The following is a 17,500-nucleotide window of genomic DNA, read 5'->3' as shown; positions in this document are numbered from 1 at the left end:
TCAGAATAAAAAATCAAGCAAAGGGAAATGAAAACTAGAGCTGAGTTTACAAAAGTTTCAGTTGAAAATGAATTATCACCATTGAGGTGATAATTAATCTTTAACTGAAGAAATGCAATTCTTCTTACAAATCTCAGAAACAAAGGAGAAAAGCACCATCAAAATCTTATCATCGAATACTCTCTCATGGCTTCGTTGGTAAAAGGGGGCAGAGTCATTAATGACATCAGAAGGACGTAATGGAAGACAAGAATGGGATGCAGTCACCGTTATTAATCTCTCTAACAGACAAGAGCATCTCGGTCCTTTTGAAAGCATTAACAAGCAGGAAAAAAGGAACCCAAGAAAAATACTCTTGTATGATTTCATGATATTCATCCGAAGAAGAAGAAGAAAACGAAGAAGAAGAAGAAGAAGAAGAAGAAGAAGAAGAAGAAGAAGAAGAAGAAGAAGAAGAAGACAGCAGTCGATTGGTGAGATCTGGTGATTCGTTCCCTGTCCCTTCAGGATACTGTGTATTTCATAAGCAATGTCTCGTCGTTGATATGCCTCCAGAGGATGACTGAAGGCGGTCAGGGGACGGGAGGGCAGTATGGAAAGCTGGCTGCTTGCAGGCAAAGTGATGATTAATCCTTGCTCTACATTTCGTAGGTAAATGGATTTTCTCCGTAAGAGGATTTCGAGCAGCAACGTGACTTCCTCCGGCGGGTGATGTCTCCCCCTGATGTCTGATGTCGAGGTAATCTTTATTTTCCAGTGATGAATGTCAGTGAAAGCATGTCCATCCATTTTTATCATTATTCAATGTTATTCCAAGATGGATCAAATTCATTTAAATCCTTTTGATATAGTATTTTATGGAAATTAATTACATCTAACATTTTCTAGTCTCGTTTCATACATTATCATATAAGCTCGTTTCAAATCTTCCCTGAGGATGATAATAACTTTAAAGGGTTCTAAAAGCTAAAGCCAGTAAGTAAAGCAAATCCGTATGTTATTTAATTTATAACTTAAACCATAAAACAAAGTTATATTACTGTAACGGTATCTTTTATCAAAAAGTTTTAATACCACAAAATTATATCCGAATACTATTATTACTTGTATTACTTGATAAGCTACAACCCTAGTTGGAAAAGCAGGATGTTATAAGCTCAGGGGCTCCAACAGAGAAAATAGCCATGTGAGGAAAGGAAACAGGGAAAAAATGGAATATTTTAAGACTAGTAACAACATTGAAATAAATATTTCCTCTATAAACAATAAAGGTAACCAAATAAAAAAGAGCGCTAGAAAGGTACGGCTACTTTTCAGGTAGATAAATATCCTTCCTTATATCTAATATAATCCTAAAATCCTAATTAATTACTTCTGTAATGCCTCTACTGATTAAATAGCAAGGACTGTTTAATCCTCGATTTAAGACATTTTCTCCTCTAATAGGAGGCTAACGTCGTTAATAATTTCGTTATGAGACGTTAAGTAGATGGTTTCTCTTCTCTATGTCGTAGCTTCAGGGTATCAAAAAGTTTGCTCAAGGTCAAAGAAAAAGACAGTATTATATAAAAACATGCACAATTTTACAAACATATACATATGAGCACAAATACATAGATATGTAAGTGTATGTATATGTATATGTTTTCATTTTTCCTTATTCTCAAAGATCCAACAGTAAAGTAAAGAGAGAGAGAGAGAGAGAGAGAGAGAGAGAGAGAGAGAGAGAGAGAGAGAGAGAGAGAGAGAGAGAGAGAGAGAGAGATTATTAGGATGAGATTATTAAAAGAGAAGAATACTGAATATGGAAATAGTAAACAATAATAAAGCAGGAAAACAAAATGAAGTCACTTACATATTAGTAGTGACCAAATAGAAATATTATGGTTTTCTTCTTAATAGTCTAACGAGCTAATTTCATTATATGACCCATTGTACGTTTTAATTTCATATTTATACTCTTTGCTATTCCTCATATTGTTCATGTTGCTAATTATGCTCGATTCTGATGTTCATTCTTAATATTGACTTTGAAGTTGAAATGGTTGAAGAGTAGCGCCAGCTTACAGTTAGAGAATTCGATAGGTAATGTTTTACTTAGTTCCATTTTTTTTAGAGATCGTATCTTGCTTGTAATTGTAAAGTAGTTTTCGTGATAAATGGATTTTTCTTTAACTTTTATACAATGCATATTCTTCTTCAACCAAGGGGTTAACTACTGCACTGTAATTGTTCAGTGGCTACTTTCCTCTTGGTAAGGGTAGAAGAGACTCATTAACTATGGTAAGCAGCTCTTCTTGGAGGAGGATACTCCAAAATCAAACCATTGTTCTCTAGTCTTGGATAGTGCCATAGCCTCTGTACCATGGTCTTCCACTATCTTGGGATAGAGTTCTCTTGCTTGAGGGTATACTAGGGCACATTATTCTATCTAAACTCTCTTCTTGTTTTGTTAAAGTTTTGATAGTTTTTATAGGAAATATTTATTTTGATGTTACTGTTTTTAGAATATTCTAATTTTCCTTGTTTCCTTTCCTCACTAGGCTATTTTCTCTGATGGGGCCAAAGGGCATTGCATCCTGCTTTTCCAACTAGGGTTATAGCTTAGCAATTGATAATAATAACAACAACAACAACAACAACAACAACAACAATAATAATAATAATAATAATAATAATAATAATAATAATAATAATAATAATAATAATAATAAAATATGAATTTAAAGTTTGGTTTATATCGATGAATACAGCTCAAACCCATGTCATGAATTTGGCTTACAGTCGAATAGATACGGCTGCATTTATTGTTGTTGCTGTTATTATGATGTACTGAACAGACCGATTTTATTTGAATATACATATGAATACTTCAGAAAGCATAAGCTATAACACGTGTCTTCAACTGTATCATTGACAATATGCAACAATTTTAAATAGAAACAATTCCTACGTATTTATGAATAAAATAACATTTCAAAGTATCCTGTACAAAAACGCTTCATCCAGCCCTATTATTCCTTTTAGGGAACATTCCCCGGAATACAGGAAATGGAATACCCTAAAAAGAACAGGTAAACGAATCCTGATATTTGCATCAGAAAACCCTCAAATCATATGAAGTATATTTCGACTGGGAAGCTTTTGTTTACTCTGAAACGGGACGAAAAACCAATTAGAAAACCAGGTGGACCATCTCTCTCTCTCTCTCTCTCTCTCTCTCTCTCTCTCTCTCTCTCTCTCTCTCTCTCTCTCTCTCTCTCTCCATTCCTCTAACCTCATCAGAATTCACAATGCAAACTTCAACTAAAGGGAGACAACAAAGGACAAAGCTCCCTTCCTAAACTGATTTTCTCCCACCTCAATGACAGACAGACACAGCCGCAATGCAAAGTAAAACTCCTGCAATGCAACCTTCCTTTTTTTTTTCTTTTTACGCACATTGGCTCTTTGTTACATACACCATCAAGTTACATGAGTCAATACGTAACTCGTTATCGCTTGGTTACATACAACATCGAGTCGTTGGGTCTCTATATAGCAGGTTATTTTTGCGTTACATACAACATTAAATAATCACGGTGTATATACAGTATGTTACTTTTTTCTTACGTACAGTACTAAGTCATAATGTATATATATATATATATATATATATATATATATATATATATATATATATATATATATATATATATATATATGTATATATAGTAAGTCACTTCTTTGTTACATACAATATTAAGTTTTCAGGATCTTTATTTAGCCCGTTACTTTTTTGTTACATTATAGTTTCCAGTGTCTATATATTGCATTCTCCTTTCTTACATACAACATCAATTTTTCTGGATATACATTGTGCATGACACTTCTTCTTAACCTATTTGTTGTATATAACATTATGTTATTAGAGTCCATGTGTAACGCGCTATTTATTTGTCGCAAACAGATGTAAGTAGTTTTTTTTTTAATACAACACAAAATTTTCTGGTTGTTTAGAGTATACGCAAATAAAATCATGAAATATAATCGACGAATATGTGTTTACCCAGAAATATTTTATTCAATAAATATCAGAAGAATTAAGTCAAGGAAAATATGAGATGCAAAAAGGGAAAACCCAAACTTTGAGATCTGCAAAAAGTAATGGAACAAAGACAAGGAATTGGAATTAGATTCCAAATAATCCAACTGAATTTTGTTGTTCGGAGATTTCGGCTTGGTGAAGTGTACCAACCGTGTGTCACACAATTGTACATAATTCCTTTTGCATATATTATGCTTGTATCTTCGCTCTTCCCTCGCACTAAACGAACATGAAAATTCATGTCTGCTATTTCCTCTGTAACATTGTCTGTCTTGTTAACTTGTTATGTCATGTTGCCTTGAGGTTTTGTATATAAAGGAGAGTGTTCTATAACAATATAACTCAGTTGATTGCATCCTGCCTTTGAGTTCACAACCCTCTATCGGCCCGTCACATTGGTGACCCCGGAAGTCGACTCGCCTCCACCGCCTTCCACCCTCACCCCCTCACCCCTTCATCGTTGTACTATGGCGGACTCTACGGTAGTTGGTGCTGTGGCCGCTCCATTCAAACTTTCATCGTTTGCCAGCGGAGAGGCGTTTGCTTGGTTTCAGCGCGCAGAAGTCCAGTTTCGTATCATGGGCGTGACTTGGTCAACCACCAAAGCGGATTATGTTCTCGCGGCGATACCCGAGGACACCTTCCCAGAAATATCCGACTGGCTTTGTGAACAAGGAGATACCCCAATAGCGTATGACGCCCTCAAAACATACCTTCTGCAGCAGTACTCGCTGTCGCCAGCCGCCCGTATAGTAAAGCTTTTTCAGTTCTCGCAACAACCGTTGGGGGACCAAAGGGCTTCGCTTGCCCTCAGGGAAATGACCAGTATCGCTCGCCTTCAACCTGCCGCAGACGGCTCTCCTCGTGAGGTGAACCTACTTCGTGCCCTTTGGATACGCCGTTTACCCGAACCTGTACGCGCTGCCATACCCGGTGTCGATAGTTTACCCATAAAGGACTTGATGACCAAAGCCGACGCCCTTATGGACAGCCACTTCAAGACCTCCATCAACGCCTCCACCCCTGACAACGAGGATGCCTATTCAACGTCAACCGAAGCTGACATGAATGCCGTAGGACATACACGCCTACCCCGTGACGTGCCGAAGCGGCGACAAAGCCGCCCACCACCCACCAATCGCTCGCGCCCCAACGAACGACTTCTACAGCCACTTACTACCTCCCATCCGCCGCAGTTTTGCTACTACCACTTCAGATTCGGGGCAACTGCGAAGAAATGTGCCAAGGATTGTCAGTGGCCAAAAAACGTGTAAGTAGGCCATCGCTTGTGGTGGTGGCCTCCCGTGTTTCTAATCTTCTCTTTTTACAGGATGCAGGAACGGGCGTGCGATTTTTGGTAGACACGGGTGCTTGTCATTCTCTTTTGCCAAGGAAACTCTTCAAGGCACGACGTAGTCTATCTACATCTGCCGACGTCCGCTTGGTAGCTGCCAACGGATCTGCGATACCCACCTACGGTTACGAAAACCTCACATTATCGTTCGGAAACGGTAAATTCAATTGGAAGTTTCTCGTTGCTGACGTCACAATGCTAATCCTCGGTGCGGATTTCCTCTCTCATTTCCACCTTCTGGTCGATGTCGCCCACCGACGATTGGTCAACGCAGACTCGTACTTGTCGACACCTCTTCAACCCGCCCCCTCTAACCTCGCTCTCCACATCCGCGCACCCACGGATCCCAACGGCCACCTCCTTACGTCGTACCCGGAAGTTTTCCGTCCAGAACTTCGCCAAACGCCCACGGTTCTTGTCAAGCACGGTATTTATCACCATATCAAGACGACGGGACCCCCAGTCTTCGCAAAATTCAGACGTCTGGCACCGGAACGATTGGCAGCCGCCAAACAGACGTTCGCCGAAATGGAGGAAATGGGCTTTTGCCTAAAGGCCTCCAGCCCATGGTCGTCACCTTTACACATCATTCTGAAGAAAGACGGCTCCCTCCGTCCGTGCGGGGATTACAGGCGCCTGAACATGCAAACAGAACCGGATCACTACCCCCTCCCAAACATTGCCGACGTGACCTCCTACCTGCACAAAGCGAAGGTTTTCTCTACGCTCGACCTCTTAAAGGGGTATTATCAGGTGCCTATGAACCCAGAAGACATCCCCAAGACCACCATCACCACTCCGTTTGGTACATACACCTTCAACTACTCCTGTTTTGGCCTTCGTAATGCTGGGGCAAGGTTTCAACGTCTCATGGATGGCATCTTAGGGGACCTCCCTTTCTGTGTATGTTATGTGGACGACATACTTGTGTTCTCCTCCTCAAAAGAGGAACACCTCCGTCACCTGCGCATCGTGCTCGACCGCCTGCAACAAAACGGACTTGTAATCCGGTACGACAAGTGTACCTTTGCCGCCAACGAAGTGTCGTTCTTAGGGCACCGTATCAATCCAGAAGGAGTCCATCCCCTCCCTGAGAAGGTAGCAGCCGTTCAGAACTTCCCCGCGCCCTCGGCCGTCAAAGCTCTGCAGGAATTCTTGGGCATGATCAACTATTATCACCGTTTTCTGCCAGCCATTGCCGCCACTCTTGCTCCCCTCTACGCCTCCCTCAAGGGCAAGCCAAAGGACCTGAAGTGGGGTCCCCTTCAAGAAGCAGCCTTCTGCAATGCAAAGAAGGCCCTATCAACTGCGGCAGCTCTCACTTTTCCTATCCCACACGCCCCTCTCCTTCTTTCCACCGATGCCAGCGATGTCGCTATTGGTGCAGTACTCGAGCAGGTGGTCAAAGGCTCGCCCCACCCATTGGCCTTCTTCAGCAGAAAACTGTCCAAGGCAGAATCGGGTTATTCTACCTTCGATCGAGAATTGCTGGCGGTGCACTTGGCTGTCCGTCACTTTCGCCATTTCTTAGAAGGTACGCCCTTCGTCATTCGCACAGACCACATGCCTCTGGTGCACGCCTTCACTCGACAGGCTGACGCCTGGTCCGCCCGTCAACGCCGACATCTCTCCGCCGTGGCTGAATACAATTGCACCCTCCAATACGTCCCTGGGAAAATGAATCCCGTTGCCGATGCCCTGTCAAGAAACACGTTGGCTGCCGTTCAACTGGGATTGGATTACAACGCCCTGGCTGAAGCCCAACGACAGGATCCAGAGTATCAAGCTTGTAGGACATCCTGCACGTCCCTCCGTTGGGAAGACTTTCCCCTCGAATACTCCAACACCACCCTCCTCTGTGACGTCAGTACTGGTAGACCGCGACCTTGGATTCCTGCTCCCATGCGCCGACAGGTGTTTGATTTCATTCACGGCCTTTCACATCCTTCGTGCCGTTCTACTGCACAGCTGCTGAAGGCGAAGTTCATTTGGCACGTCATTTCTAAGGATGCTAAGGATTGGGTCCGCGCCTGTACTTCTTGCCAAACTTCCAAAGTACATCGACACACGGATTCAGGAGTGGGCACCATTCTTCAACCTCAGCGTCGTTTCGCACACATTCACTTCGACGTTGTAGGCCCCCTATCCACATCACAAGGACACCGTTACCTGTTTACCGTCATCGACCGCTCCACTCGTTGGCCTGAAGCCATTCCCATGGAAACTACAACGTCCGCCTCATGTACATCTGCCTTACTCTCTGGATGGATTTCAAGATTCGGTATCCCTGAACATATTACTTCTGACAGGGGAACCACTTTCACCTCTCAATTGTGGACGTTATTAGCGAATCTCCTGGGCATCACCCTACATCAGACAACGGCCTACAACCCCGCTGCCAATGGAATGGTAGAACTTTTTCATCGCACCCTCAAAGCAGCTTTAATGTCCCGCTGCAAGGATTGCAACTGGTTTACTCAGCTTCTCTGGGTCCTCCTGGGACTAAGGACCACTCCTAAAGACGCCCTCGACGTCTTGGCAGCTGAAATGGTGTATGGCAACCCGTTGGTCGTCCCTGCCGAATTTTTTCCTTCTACAACCTCCTCCGACGATCTCCAGCGCATACGTCACGTCGTGGGAAAATTTACTCCGTGCCGCCAGACTTACAAGCCCCCAGCAAAGCATCACATACCAACGGACTTGCACTCTGCAACGCACGTCTTCCTGCGCAACGACACTAGCAAGCCACCACTAACGCCCCCTTATACGGGCCCTTTCCTTGTGATCCGACGCAGTCCGAAAGCATTCCTACTAAACATTCGGGGCAAAGAAGACTGGGTCTCCATTGATCGTCTAAAACCTGCTTATCTTCTGCCAGATGACCCGCCTACAGTTCGCCTCTCCAGATCAGGGCGCCCTATTTAACATGTACAGTATGTCAATTTTAGGGGGGGAGCCATGTACCAACCTTGTGTCACACAATTGTACATAATTCCTTTGGCATATATTATGCTTGTATCTTCGCTCTTCCCTCGCATTGAACGAACATGAAAATTCATGTCTGCTATTTCCTCTGTAACATTGTCTGTCTTGTTAACTTGTTATGTCCTGTTGCCTTGAGCTTTTGTATATATAGGAGAGTGTTCTATAACAATATAACTCAGTTGATTGCATCCTGCCTTTGAGTTCACAACCCTCTATATGCCCGTCACAGAAGAAAAGGAATATGAAGATTCCGGGAAATGGAGGAAATTCTTATCTATTCTCTTCTTCTATTCTCGAGATCCACTTACCTCAATTGTCTTACAGCTGAGGGAGCAGGGAAGGCTCGAATAAGGGGGAAATAAAGGATAATATTTTTCTATCCTTTTCTTTTATATCTGCCATGAGAGTCGATGCTTTCAAGCCTGTCGCATATTGTCAAAAAATTTGCCGCCAAAAAAAAAAAAAAACGGTAATAATCCTGGAATAAATGTTGCTAGGTATTTAACATTTTAAAAACGGATATATTGACGTGATTAAGTGATATTACGGTCACCAACCCGTAAAAGGTAATAACAAAGTAAGATAAACTTACGGTCGCCTGTATTTTACTGAGATACGGCTGAGAACAGTATATTTTTACGAAGAATTTTCGATTAAAATTACAGTTTTTTATTTTTTCAACTGCGTAGGTTCCTGGATATTTGAGAAACTTTCTGTTGACCTTAGACGCATGATGCAAGCGGCAATGGGTAACAAAAGGGCACGATAAGGTATTAAAATGTGTGAGAAGTACTATCTACATCATAATGAGTCCCTCAAATCGTTTTGGGAAAATATGAAACAGCAGTGAAATTTTTCGATTTAATATGAACCCATGAACCTTGAACTAAACCGTTTTGGATTCTAAATTAGTTAGAAGTCCTCAAGTCAGGATACAAAGATCATACAAAGCTTCATTTTTTTTTTCTTTTATAGATACTCTGTTTGTAGTTTATAAACCAAGTTGCATTACTTCTCTTTTGGTTACGTCAGCATCCAGCAAGTTCCAGATATATGTGTGCATAACTCAATCACAAGAAACATACGATTAGGTCAAGCTTAGAAATCGCACATATTTAGAAGAGAAACAAGGAAGCAGAATTTTTGAGTAAAATAAGATATCAAGAAATATAATCAAGTACAGTACGAAATATCTTTTTCCTTCCTTTCTTTCAAAATTGATTGATCAGTCTAATTTTCATGTATTTTTATAATTTATTTATATTTATTTAACAGATTTTCATCAATTTTATATCATTGTGCTCATTTTTGCTTTTTCTTGTGCTTTTGTCCTTTGTCTTATTACTACATTTCCATTAAATCGTTGATTCTGATTGTATAATTTTTAGGGTCTTTTTGCGATTATTTTATATCTTTATCTTTAATACAATAAAGTTTAAAGTACTAGAAATTTGTGAGAATCTTTTACTTGTCACTATTTCAGGTACACTTATTGTTAAGACACACGTGAGATGTTATTTCTATCCCCCGGCTCAAAATGCTCTTACCGGCATGAATAAGAAAATAAACTTTGGTAATGGAATATCAAGTATCAGATTCCCTTTATAGACTGCAATGAAAAAAAATCAGTGAGTAACTTGTTTGTGAAATATAAAAATAAAAAAAATATAAATAGTTTGCTAATTACTTCTCAGTTATGTGACAAGGTACCCTTTATAAATTCTGATGAACCCAATACTGTATTAGGCCTGAAGTGGTGTAACTCACAGAACAGTTTCTCCTTTGATGGCATAAACTCAGATTCCTTCGTAGAAGTAGTCTCTACTAAGCGAAGTATCCTTAGTGTGATAGCTTAGATTTTTTACCCTTTAGGGTTAATTAGTCCATATGTTATTTATGGCAAGATACTTTTTCAGGAACTCTGGAAACTGGGTTTGACTTGGGATCAAGAAATGCCATCAGAGTTGAAGCTAAAGTTTCAAAGTAGTGAGCATTTTAAGAATTATCAGATAGATAGATGTTATTTTTCACCAAAGACCTGGGGGAAGCTTAGTCATATGGAGCTACATGGGTTTGGTGATGCCTCTGAAAAGGGCTATGGGGCTTGTGTGTACCTGCGAGTGCCTGTGGAGAACGGCTCATACAAGGTGTCATTAGTGTCCTCTAAGTCAAGAGTTGCTCCCATAAAGACAATTACATTGCCGAGGTTAGAACTCATGGGATGTCTTTTGTGTTCACGATTAGTCAACTTTGTGAAGAATACCCTTAACCTAGATAACTGTGTTAGAGTTAGGTGTTGGATAGATTCTACCATTGCTCTGTCATGGATTCAAAGAGATGCTAGTAAGAAGGACCTATTTGTAGTTAATCGGGTAAAGGAAATCAGAGAGTTAACACCTCCCAGTTGCTGGCAACATTGTGTAAGTAAGGACAATCCAGCTGACCTGATAACACGAGGTCTGTTGGCAGACAAGCTTGTGGATAGTACTATGTGGCTCTATGGGCCTAGTATGTTAAAAGAATCCCAATACCTGGAAAGGGAAGGTAACCCAGTTAAGTATAAAGATGAAATAGGCATAGAAAGTACTGCTATCTGTCTTAATGTACTAGGCATGCCAGACAACCCTTTGATAGATTTAGATCGATACAGTAAATTCAGCAAGGTGTTAAGAGTTACAGCTTATGTCTTAAGATTTATCATAAATTGTAGAAATAGTAATAACAAAGTGGCAGGCCCTCTCATTACTGAAGAAATTGATTTTGCTAAGTTGAAGTTGATTTACTACATCCAAAGAGAAGAGTTTTCTGCAGAAATAAAGGTACTTTTGGGTAAAAAGGCTATCTCTCAATGGTCTAAATTAAGAAATCTTGACCCCTTTCTAGATGATAAAGGCTTAATAAGAATTAGGGGACGTCTTGAGTTTTCTAACTTTAACTATGACACTAAACATCCTGTCATAATTTCAAAGGGTCAATTTGCTAAACTGTTGATCAGATTTCAGCACAGGTTTTTAAAGCATGCAGGTGTGGATACCGTAATTTCATCCCTACGAAATAACTTTTGGATTATAGGAATGAGGAGATTAGCTAAGACAGTAATAAAGGAATGTTTAAGTTGCCGTTGGCATAATTCAAAACCTTGTAGTCAGCCTGTGGCTCCATTACCTAAAGAAAGAGTAAGGACTTCTCCACCCTTTGATGTAACAGGCTTAGATTATGCAGGCCCCCTTTTTTGTGCTGATTGTCCTAGTAAGAAATTTTATGTATTGTTGCTCACTTCTGGTGTTGTAAGAGCCGTACACCTAGAGCTTACAGAATCTTTATCCTTGCCTGACTGCTTATTGGCTATAAGAAGATTTGTTTCCAGGAGAAGTTTACCTAGTGTTATATATTCAGATAATGCAAAGACTTTTGTAGCTGCTAGGTATGAAGTACAAAGGCTGTATGGCCACTTGGCTCCCATATGGAACTTTATTTTCCCCCATGCTCCCTGGTGGCGGTGGGGGGGCTGGTGGGAGAGACTCATTAGGTCAGTTAAGCTTGCCTTGAGAAAGACACTGAATCTGAACTATGTAAGTAAGAGTGAATTAGATACTATACTAGTAGAAATAGAGTCCTGTATTAATTCCAGACCATTGACCTATGTAAGTGATGAACTTGACTCCATTCATTATCTCACTCCATCACATTTTATCCTAGGAAGAGCCCCACACTGTAAATCCTTAATAAATTTTGAGCCATGTAAGGTAACTTCCAGGGACTTGAATAAAAGAGAAGTTTTAAGAAACAAAAACCTAGAACATTTTAGGAAAATTTGGAGTAACAATTATATAACCAATTTGCCTCAAGTTGTTAAATGATTCAATAAAAAATGTGATTTGTCTAAGGGTGACCTTGTGTTGATAAAGGAGGATAACCTCCCTAGATTGAAGTGGCCTCTTGGGGTTATTGTAGATGTTTTTAAAGGTAGAGATGGACTTGTAAGAAGTGTAAGGCTCAAAACTAAAAAGGGAGAAATGACTAGACCCATTCAAAGATTGTATAATCTTGAAGTAGGTAGATCTGAAGATTTAATTACTACTGATGCATCCTGTGAGGATTTTGATAGAGATGCATGTGATAATCCTCAAATGCCTATCCATACTGTTAGTGATGAGGATGTACTTCCAAAGTCTAAGTCTGGTAGAGTAATTAAGCCTCCTACTAAGTTAGATTTATAATAGTCACTGTAAGTCATGCAGTTGTGCATGTCAAGCAAAGCTTAATGTGTTTATTTTGTAAAACTACAATACTAATTTTTGTGTATTTTTCTGCCATGTATAATTTAGATAAGGTCTAAGTTGTGCTCTTTAATAGGTGGCTTCGTCCCCTATTGCCGGGAGGATGTTGACTTTAGAAAGGTGTCTTCTGCTTATTCACTTGAAAGGAGTTTCCTTATAGTGTGTCTGAAATAGCACCACCATTTTCTTTTATAACTCATGTTCCAATGTTTTTTGTTAGTTTTCTTGGTTATATATTTAATTCTGTTTCTCTTACTTGAAGTGTATATTGAAGTACAATTAATTTAGTATTTGATATTTACAAGTCATCATATTTATGAGTGTGAATTTTATAACTATTTTTGCTTAATGTAAGTCTCATTATATTTACTTAAGAGTTTAGTTGTTCTAATAAAATCAGAGTTTTTAAGAAAAACATGGTGTTTCCTTCTAGCCCAAGGCTCTCCTTTTTCCATACCTTCCTGTACGATGTGGGCTTAAATAATCCACCACACAGTAAATATCTACACTTAAAATTTGGAGTGAAAAACGTTAAAAATCCTGGAATAAATGTTGCCAGGCATTTGCCGTTTTAAAAACGGATAGAATGACGCAGAGAAGTGATAGAACGGTCACTATCCGAAAAAGATAATAACAAAGTAGGGTAAAATTGCGGTTGCCTGTATTTTACTGATATACGGCTGAGAACAGTATATTTTACGGAGAATTCCGATTAAAATTGCCTTGTTTTACACGTGTATGCTAACTTAACAGAGTTTCCGTCTGCATTCATAATTTGATTATAATAACCCCCACCACTAAAATGAATGATTAACTATTCTAGCCCACTGAAACTAAACAATAAGTGAAACGTAATACAAGCTGAGGAGTACCAATGGGAATGAATCTATCAGCTGGTTAATGAAAATCGAATGGAATAGACGATTTCATCCTAAGACCGATCGTAAAACTAATACTGTAGTGTTTTTAATAAAGCCAAGTCTGTTCCCGATTTAGATATGACAAGAATCGATGTGATTGTAAACCACTGAGTTTGAAAATCGATTGCGATTTTGTGTGAAACATTTTATCGCTAAAATGAAAACGACAGTTATGCATACCATGCTTAACATTAGTTGTTTACAAATATGTTTTTGCTAAGATCTCTCCAAATCAATATCTGTCATTCGAGTTTGGCCAGTCTGTCTGTAATACAAAGAGTGCTGTCGCAACGCTTACTTTACTTGAAGAATTGACATTATCATTTGTATCTTTATAGATACTACATCAATATTCCACCTCTTTAAGCTTAATAATTGATCAATATTTTCAATTAACAAACTGAAGAAAACTCAAGTAGGTACATAAAAGAAAGATATAATATTTTAAATATTAAGAGAAGATAAATACATGGATCTGTTACTAAGGAATTGATTCTTTTTTCAAATAAAATAATTCTAATATTTTCAGTTAAAGATTTCCAATTGACTCAAGAATCTTGCAAAAATGGCATTCTGTATAAAAAAATTTTAAAGGAAAGAGTAATCTAATTTGATGTTCAAATGTTGGACTACGTTACATTTCACAGTTGAGAAAACTAAGACAAGGTAATCGTTTGGCTCAAGATTTTGAGTTATATTAAAAGATAACTTTTTTTATAAAAAAAAAATGAGATTTTGTAAGATTTGATCTCCAAGGATTAACTAAATATTCAAGTAGGAACAGGAAGATAAAGTTTCAAAAGAATACAGAATAAAAGTAATAGAGAAGAAGTCAGAGTAAATAACACTCGAGAAATTTTTTAGAAGACTACACAATCGAGTCCAGCTGAGAGGCAGGCCCCCTGATATTCCCGGAACCACTCATCGTCAGCTGAAATGGAAAATGGTCATGAAGGAGGAATTTTTCAGCCAGGGATTGAAAAGGAGACAAGGGGGAACAACCGTGAGCAGAATCTCTTTTGTCGCGTCATGGGCACCTTTTAAACGAAAGACAATGGGGACAGGGAAAGAGACAAAAGAGAATAACTTCGGAACATTCGAGGCAGTAGAGTTGTATCATGGAGGGAGAGAAACGCTGACTTCAGGATGGAAAGGGGCGAACAAAAATGAGTTAATGGAGTGATTGTGCCTTTGTTTTACAGTGGACCAAAAACTACTGCATTTCTATTGTTACATGTGTGAGGCCTTTGTATTACAATGGACCAAAAACGACAGCATTTGTGTTGTTACATGACTGAAGCCTTTCTCTTACAGTGGAGCAGAAATGGCAGCATTCGTGTAGTTACATGTGTGAGGCCTTTATCTTACAGTGGACTAGAAACGGCTGCATTTGTGTTACATGTTTGAGGCCTTTATATTACAATCGACAAAAAAAACGACAACATTTGAGTTGTTACATGACTGAAGCCTTTGTCTTGCAGTGGACCAGAAACGGCAGCATTTGTGTTGTTACACGTGTGAGGCCCTTGTCTAACAGTGGACAAGAAACAGCTGCATTTGTGTTGTTACATGTCTGAAGCCTTTGTCTTACAGTGGAGCAGAAACGGCCGCATTTGTGTTACATATTTGAGGCCTTTGTCTTACAGTGGAACAGAAACGGCTGCATTTGTGTTACATATTTGAGACATTTGTCTTACAGTGGACCAAAATCGACAGCATTTATTTTGTTACCTAACTGAAGCCTTTCTCCTAGAGTGGACCAGAAACGGCAACATTCGTGTAATTACATGTGTGAGGCCTTTATTTTACAGTGTGCTAGAAAAGGCTGCATTTGTGTTACATGTTTGGGGCCTTTGTCTTACAATGAACCTAAAACGACAGCATTTGTGTTATTGCATGTCTGAAACCTCTGTCTTACAGTGGATCAGAAACGGCAGCATTTGTGTTGTTACATGTCCGAAGCCTTTTTCTTACAGTGGACCAGAAACGGCAACATTTATGTTGTTACATGTCTGAAGCCTTTGTCTTACAGTGGACCAGAAACGGCTGCATTTGTGTTACATATTTGAGGCCTTTGTCTTATAGTGGACCAGAAACGGCTGCATTTGTGTTACATGTTTGAGACCTTTGTCTTACAATGGACCAGAAAGGGCAGCATTTGTGTTGTTATATGTCTGAAGCCTTTGTCTTACAGTGGTCGAGAAAGGGCAGCATTTGTGTTGTTACATGTCTAAAGCCTTTGTCTTACAGTGGACCAAAAACGACAGCTTTTTTGTTGTTATATGTCTGAAGCCTCTGTCTTACAGTGGACCAGAAACGGCAGCATTTGTGTTGTTACACGTCTGAGGCCATTGTCCGACAGTGGACAAGATACAGCTGCATTTGTGTTACATGACTGAGGCCTTTGTCTTACAGTGAACCAGAAATGGCGGCATTTGTGTTACATGTCTGATGGCCTTTGTCTTATAGTGGACCAGAAACGGCGGCATTTGTGTTGTTACATGTCTGAAGCCTTTGTATTACAGTGGAGCAGAAACGATTGCATTTGTGTTACATGTTTGAGGCATTTGTCTTACAGTGGACCAAAAGCGACAGCATTTGTTTTGTTACCTAACTGAAGCCTTTCTCCTAGAGTGGACCAGAAACGGCAGCATTCGTGTAATTACATGTGTGAGCCTTTATCTTACAGTGGGCTAGAAAAGGCTACATTTGTGTTACATGTTTGAGGCCTTTGTCTTACAATGGACCTAAAACGACAGCATTTGTGTTATTACATGTCTGAAACTTCTGTCTTACATTGGACCAGAAACGGCAGCATTTGTGTTGTTACATGCCCGAAGCCTTTTTTCTTACAGTGGATCAGAAACGGCAGCATTTATGTTGCTACATGTCTGAAGCCTTTGTCTTACAGTGGACCAGAAACGGCTTTATTTGTTTTACATATTTGAGGCCTTTGTCTTATAGTGGACCAGAAACGGCCGCATTTGTGTTACATGTTTGAGGCCTTTTTCTTACAGTGAACCAGAACCGGCTGCATTAGTGTTACATGTTTGAGGCCTTTGTCTTACAATGGATCAAAAACGATAGCATTTGCGTTGTTACATGTCTTAAGCCTTTGTCTTACATTGGACTAGAAACGGCAGCATTTGTGTTGTTATATGTCTGAAGCCTTTGTCTTACAGTGGACCAGAAACGGCAGCTTTTGTGTTGTTACATGTCTAAAGCCTTTGTCTTACAGTGGACCAAAAAACGACAGCATTTCTGTTGTTACATGTCTGAGGCCATTGCCCGGCAGTGGCCAAGATACAGATACATTTGTGTTACATAACTGAGGTCTTTGCTTTAAAGTGGACCAGAAACGGCGGCATTTGTGTTACATGTCTGATGGCCTTTGTCTTATAGTGGAACAGAAACGGCTGCTTTTGTGTTGTTACATGTCTAAGGCCTTTGTCCTGCAGTGGATCAGAAATAGTTGCACTTGTTCCTAAGTGTATACATACTTCTTTCTTAATTTTTTATTTTGAAATCCTGAACGCTACTGTAATTGACTCATCGTTGCTCTATTGCTTATTAATTTTGCAATTTATTTTTTCAAGAAAAAAATTCAATTAACATCATCCATTTATCAAATTATGAAAGCGGAAACATTACGCTGTATCAGAATCTTTTGTCTTTATTCTATCCTTTTCGCCATATATTTTCGAAAACTGTGCTGACCTCTCCTTGTTTAAAGGGAATGCATAAATTAATGATTATAAAAGATCCAGCGTCACAATTGCAATGGATATTGACACCAATTGTCCAAAGGGAAGATTTTAAGCATCCGTTTCAATACCAATTTAACTTTGAATATTTGATTTTTTCCTACAAAAAT

At 39.5% G+C, this 17,500-nt stretch overlaps 1 protein-coding gene across 1 annotated transcript in view; it reads left to right on the top strand.

Annotated features, from left to right (window-relative positions):
- Positions 1-12,646, top strand: part of LOC137652913 (uncharacterized) — an 82,199-nt gene extending 69,553 nt beyond the window's left edge. The window contains exons 3-5 of the mRNA XM_068386309.1: positions 385-473; positions 10,343-12,070; positions 12,314-12,646. Of these exons, the coding sequence (XP_068242410.1) occupies positions 385-473; positions 10,343-12,070; positions 12,314-12,646 (2,150 nt within the window). The remainder of the gene's footprint in view (positions 1-384; positions 474-10,342; positions 12,071-12,313) is intronic.
- Positions 12,647-17,500: the final 4,854 nt, after the last annotated feature.

Source organism: Palaemon carinicauda, chromosome 14 (genome assembly GCF_036898095.1).
Source record: "Palaemon carinicauda isolate YSFRI2023 chromosome 14, ASM3689809v2, whole genome shotgun sequence".
In the NCBI taxonomy this organism is placed as follows: domain Eukaryota; kingdom Metazoa; phylum Arthropoda; class Malacostraca; order Decapoda; family Palaemonidae; genus Palaemon; species Palaemon carinicauda.
The sequence above is the reverse complement of the archived record's forward strand: the minus strand, read 5'-3'. Positions and strand labels throughout refer to the sequence as shown.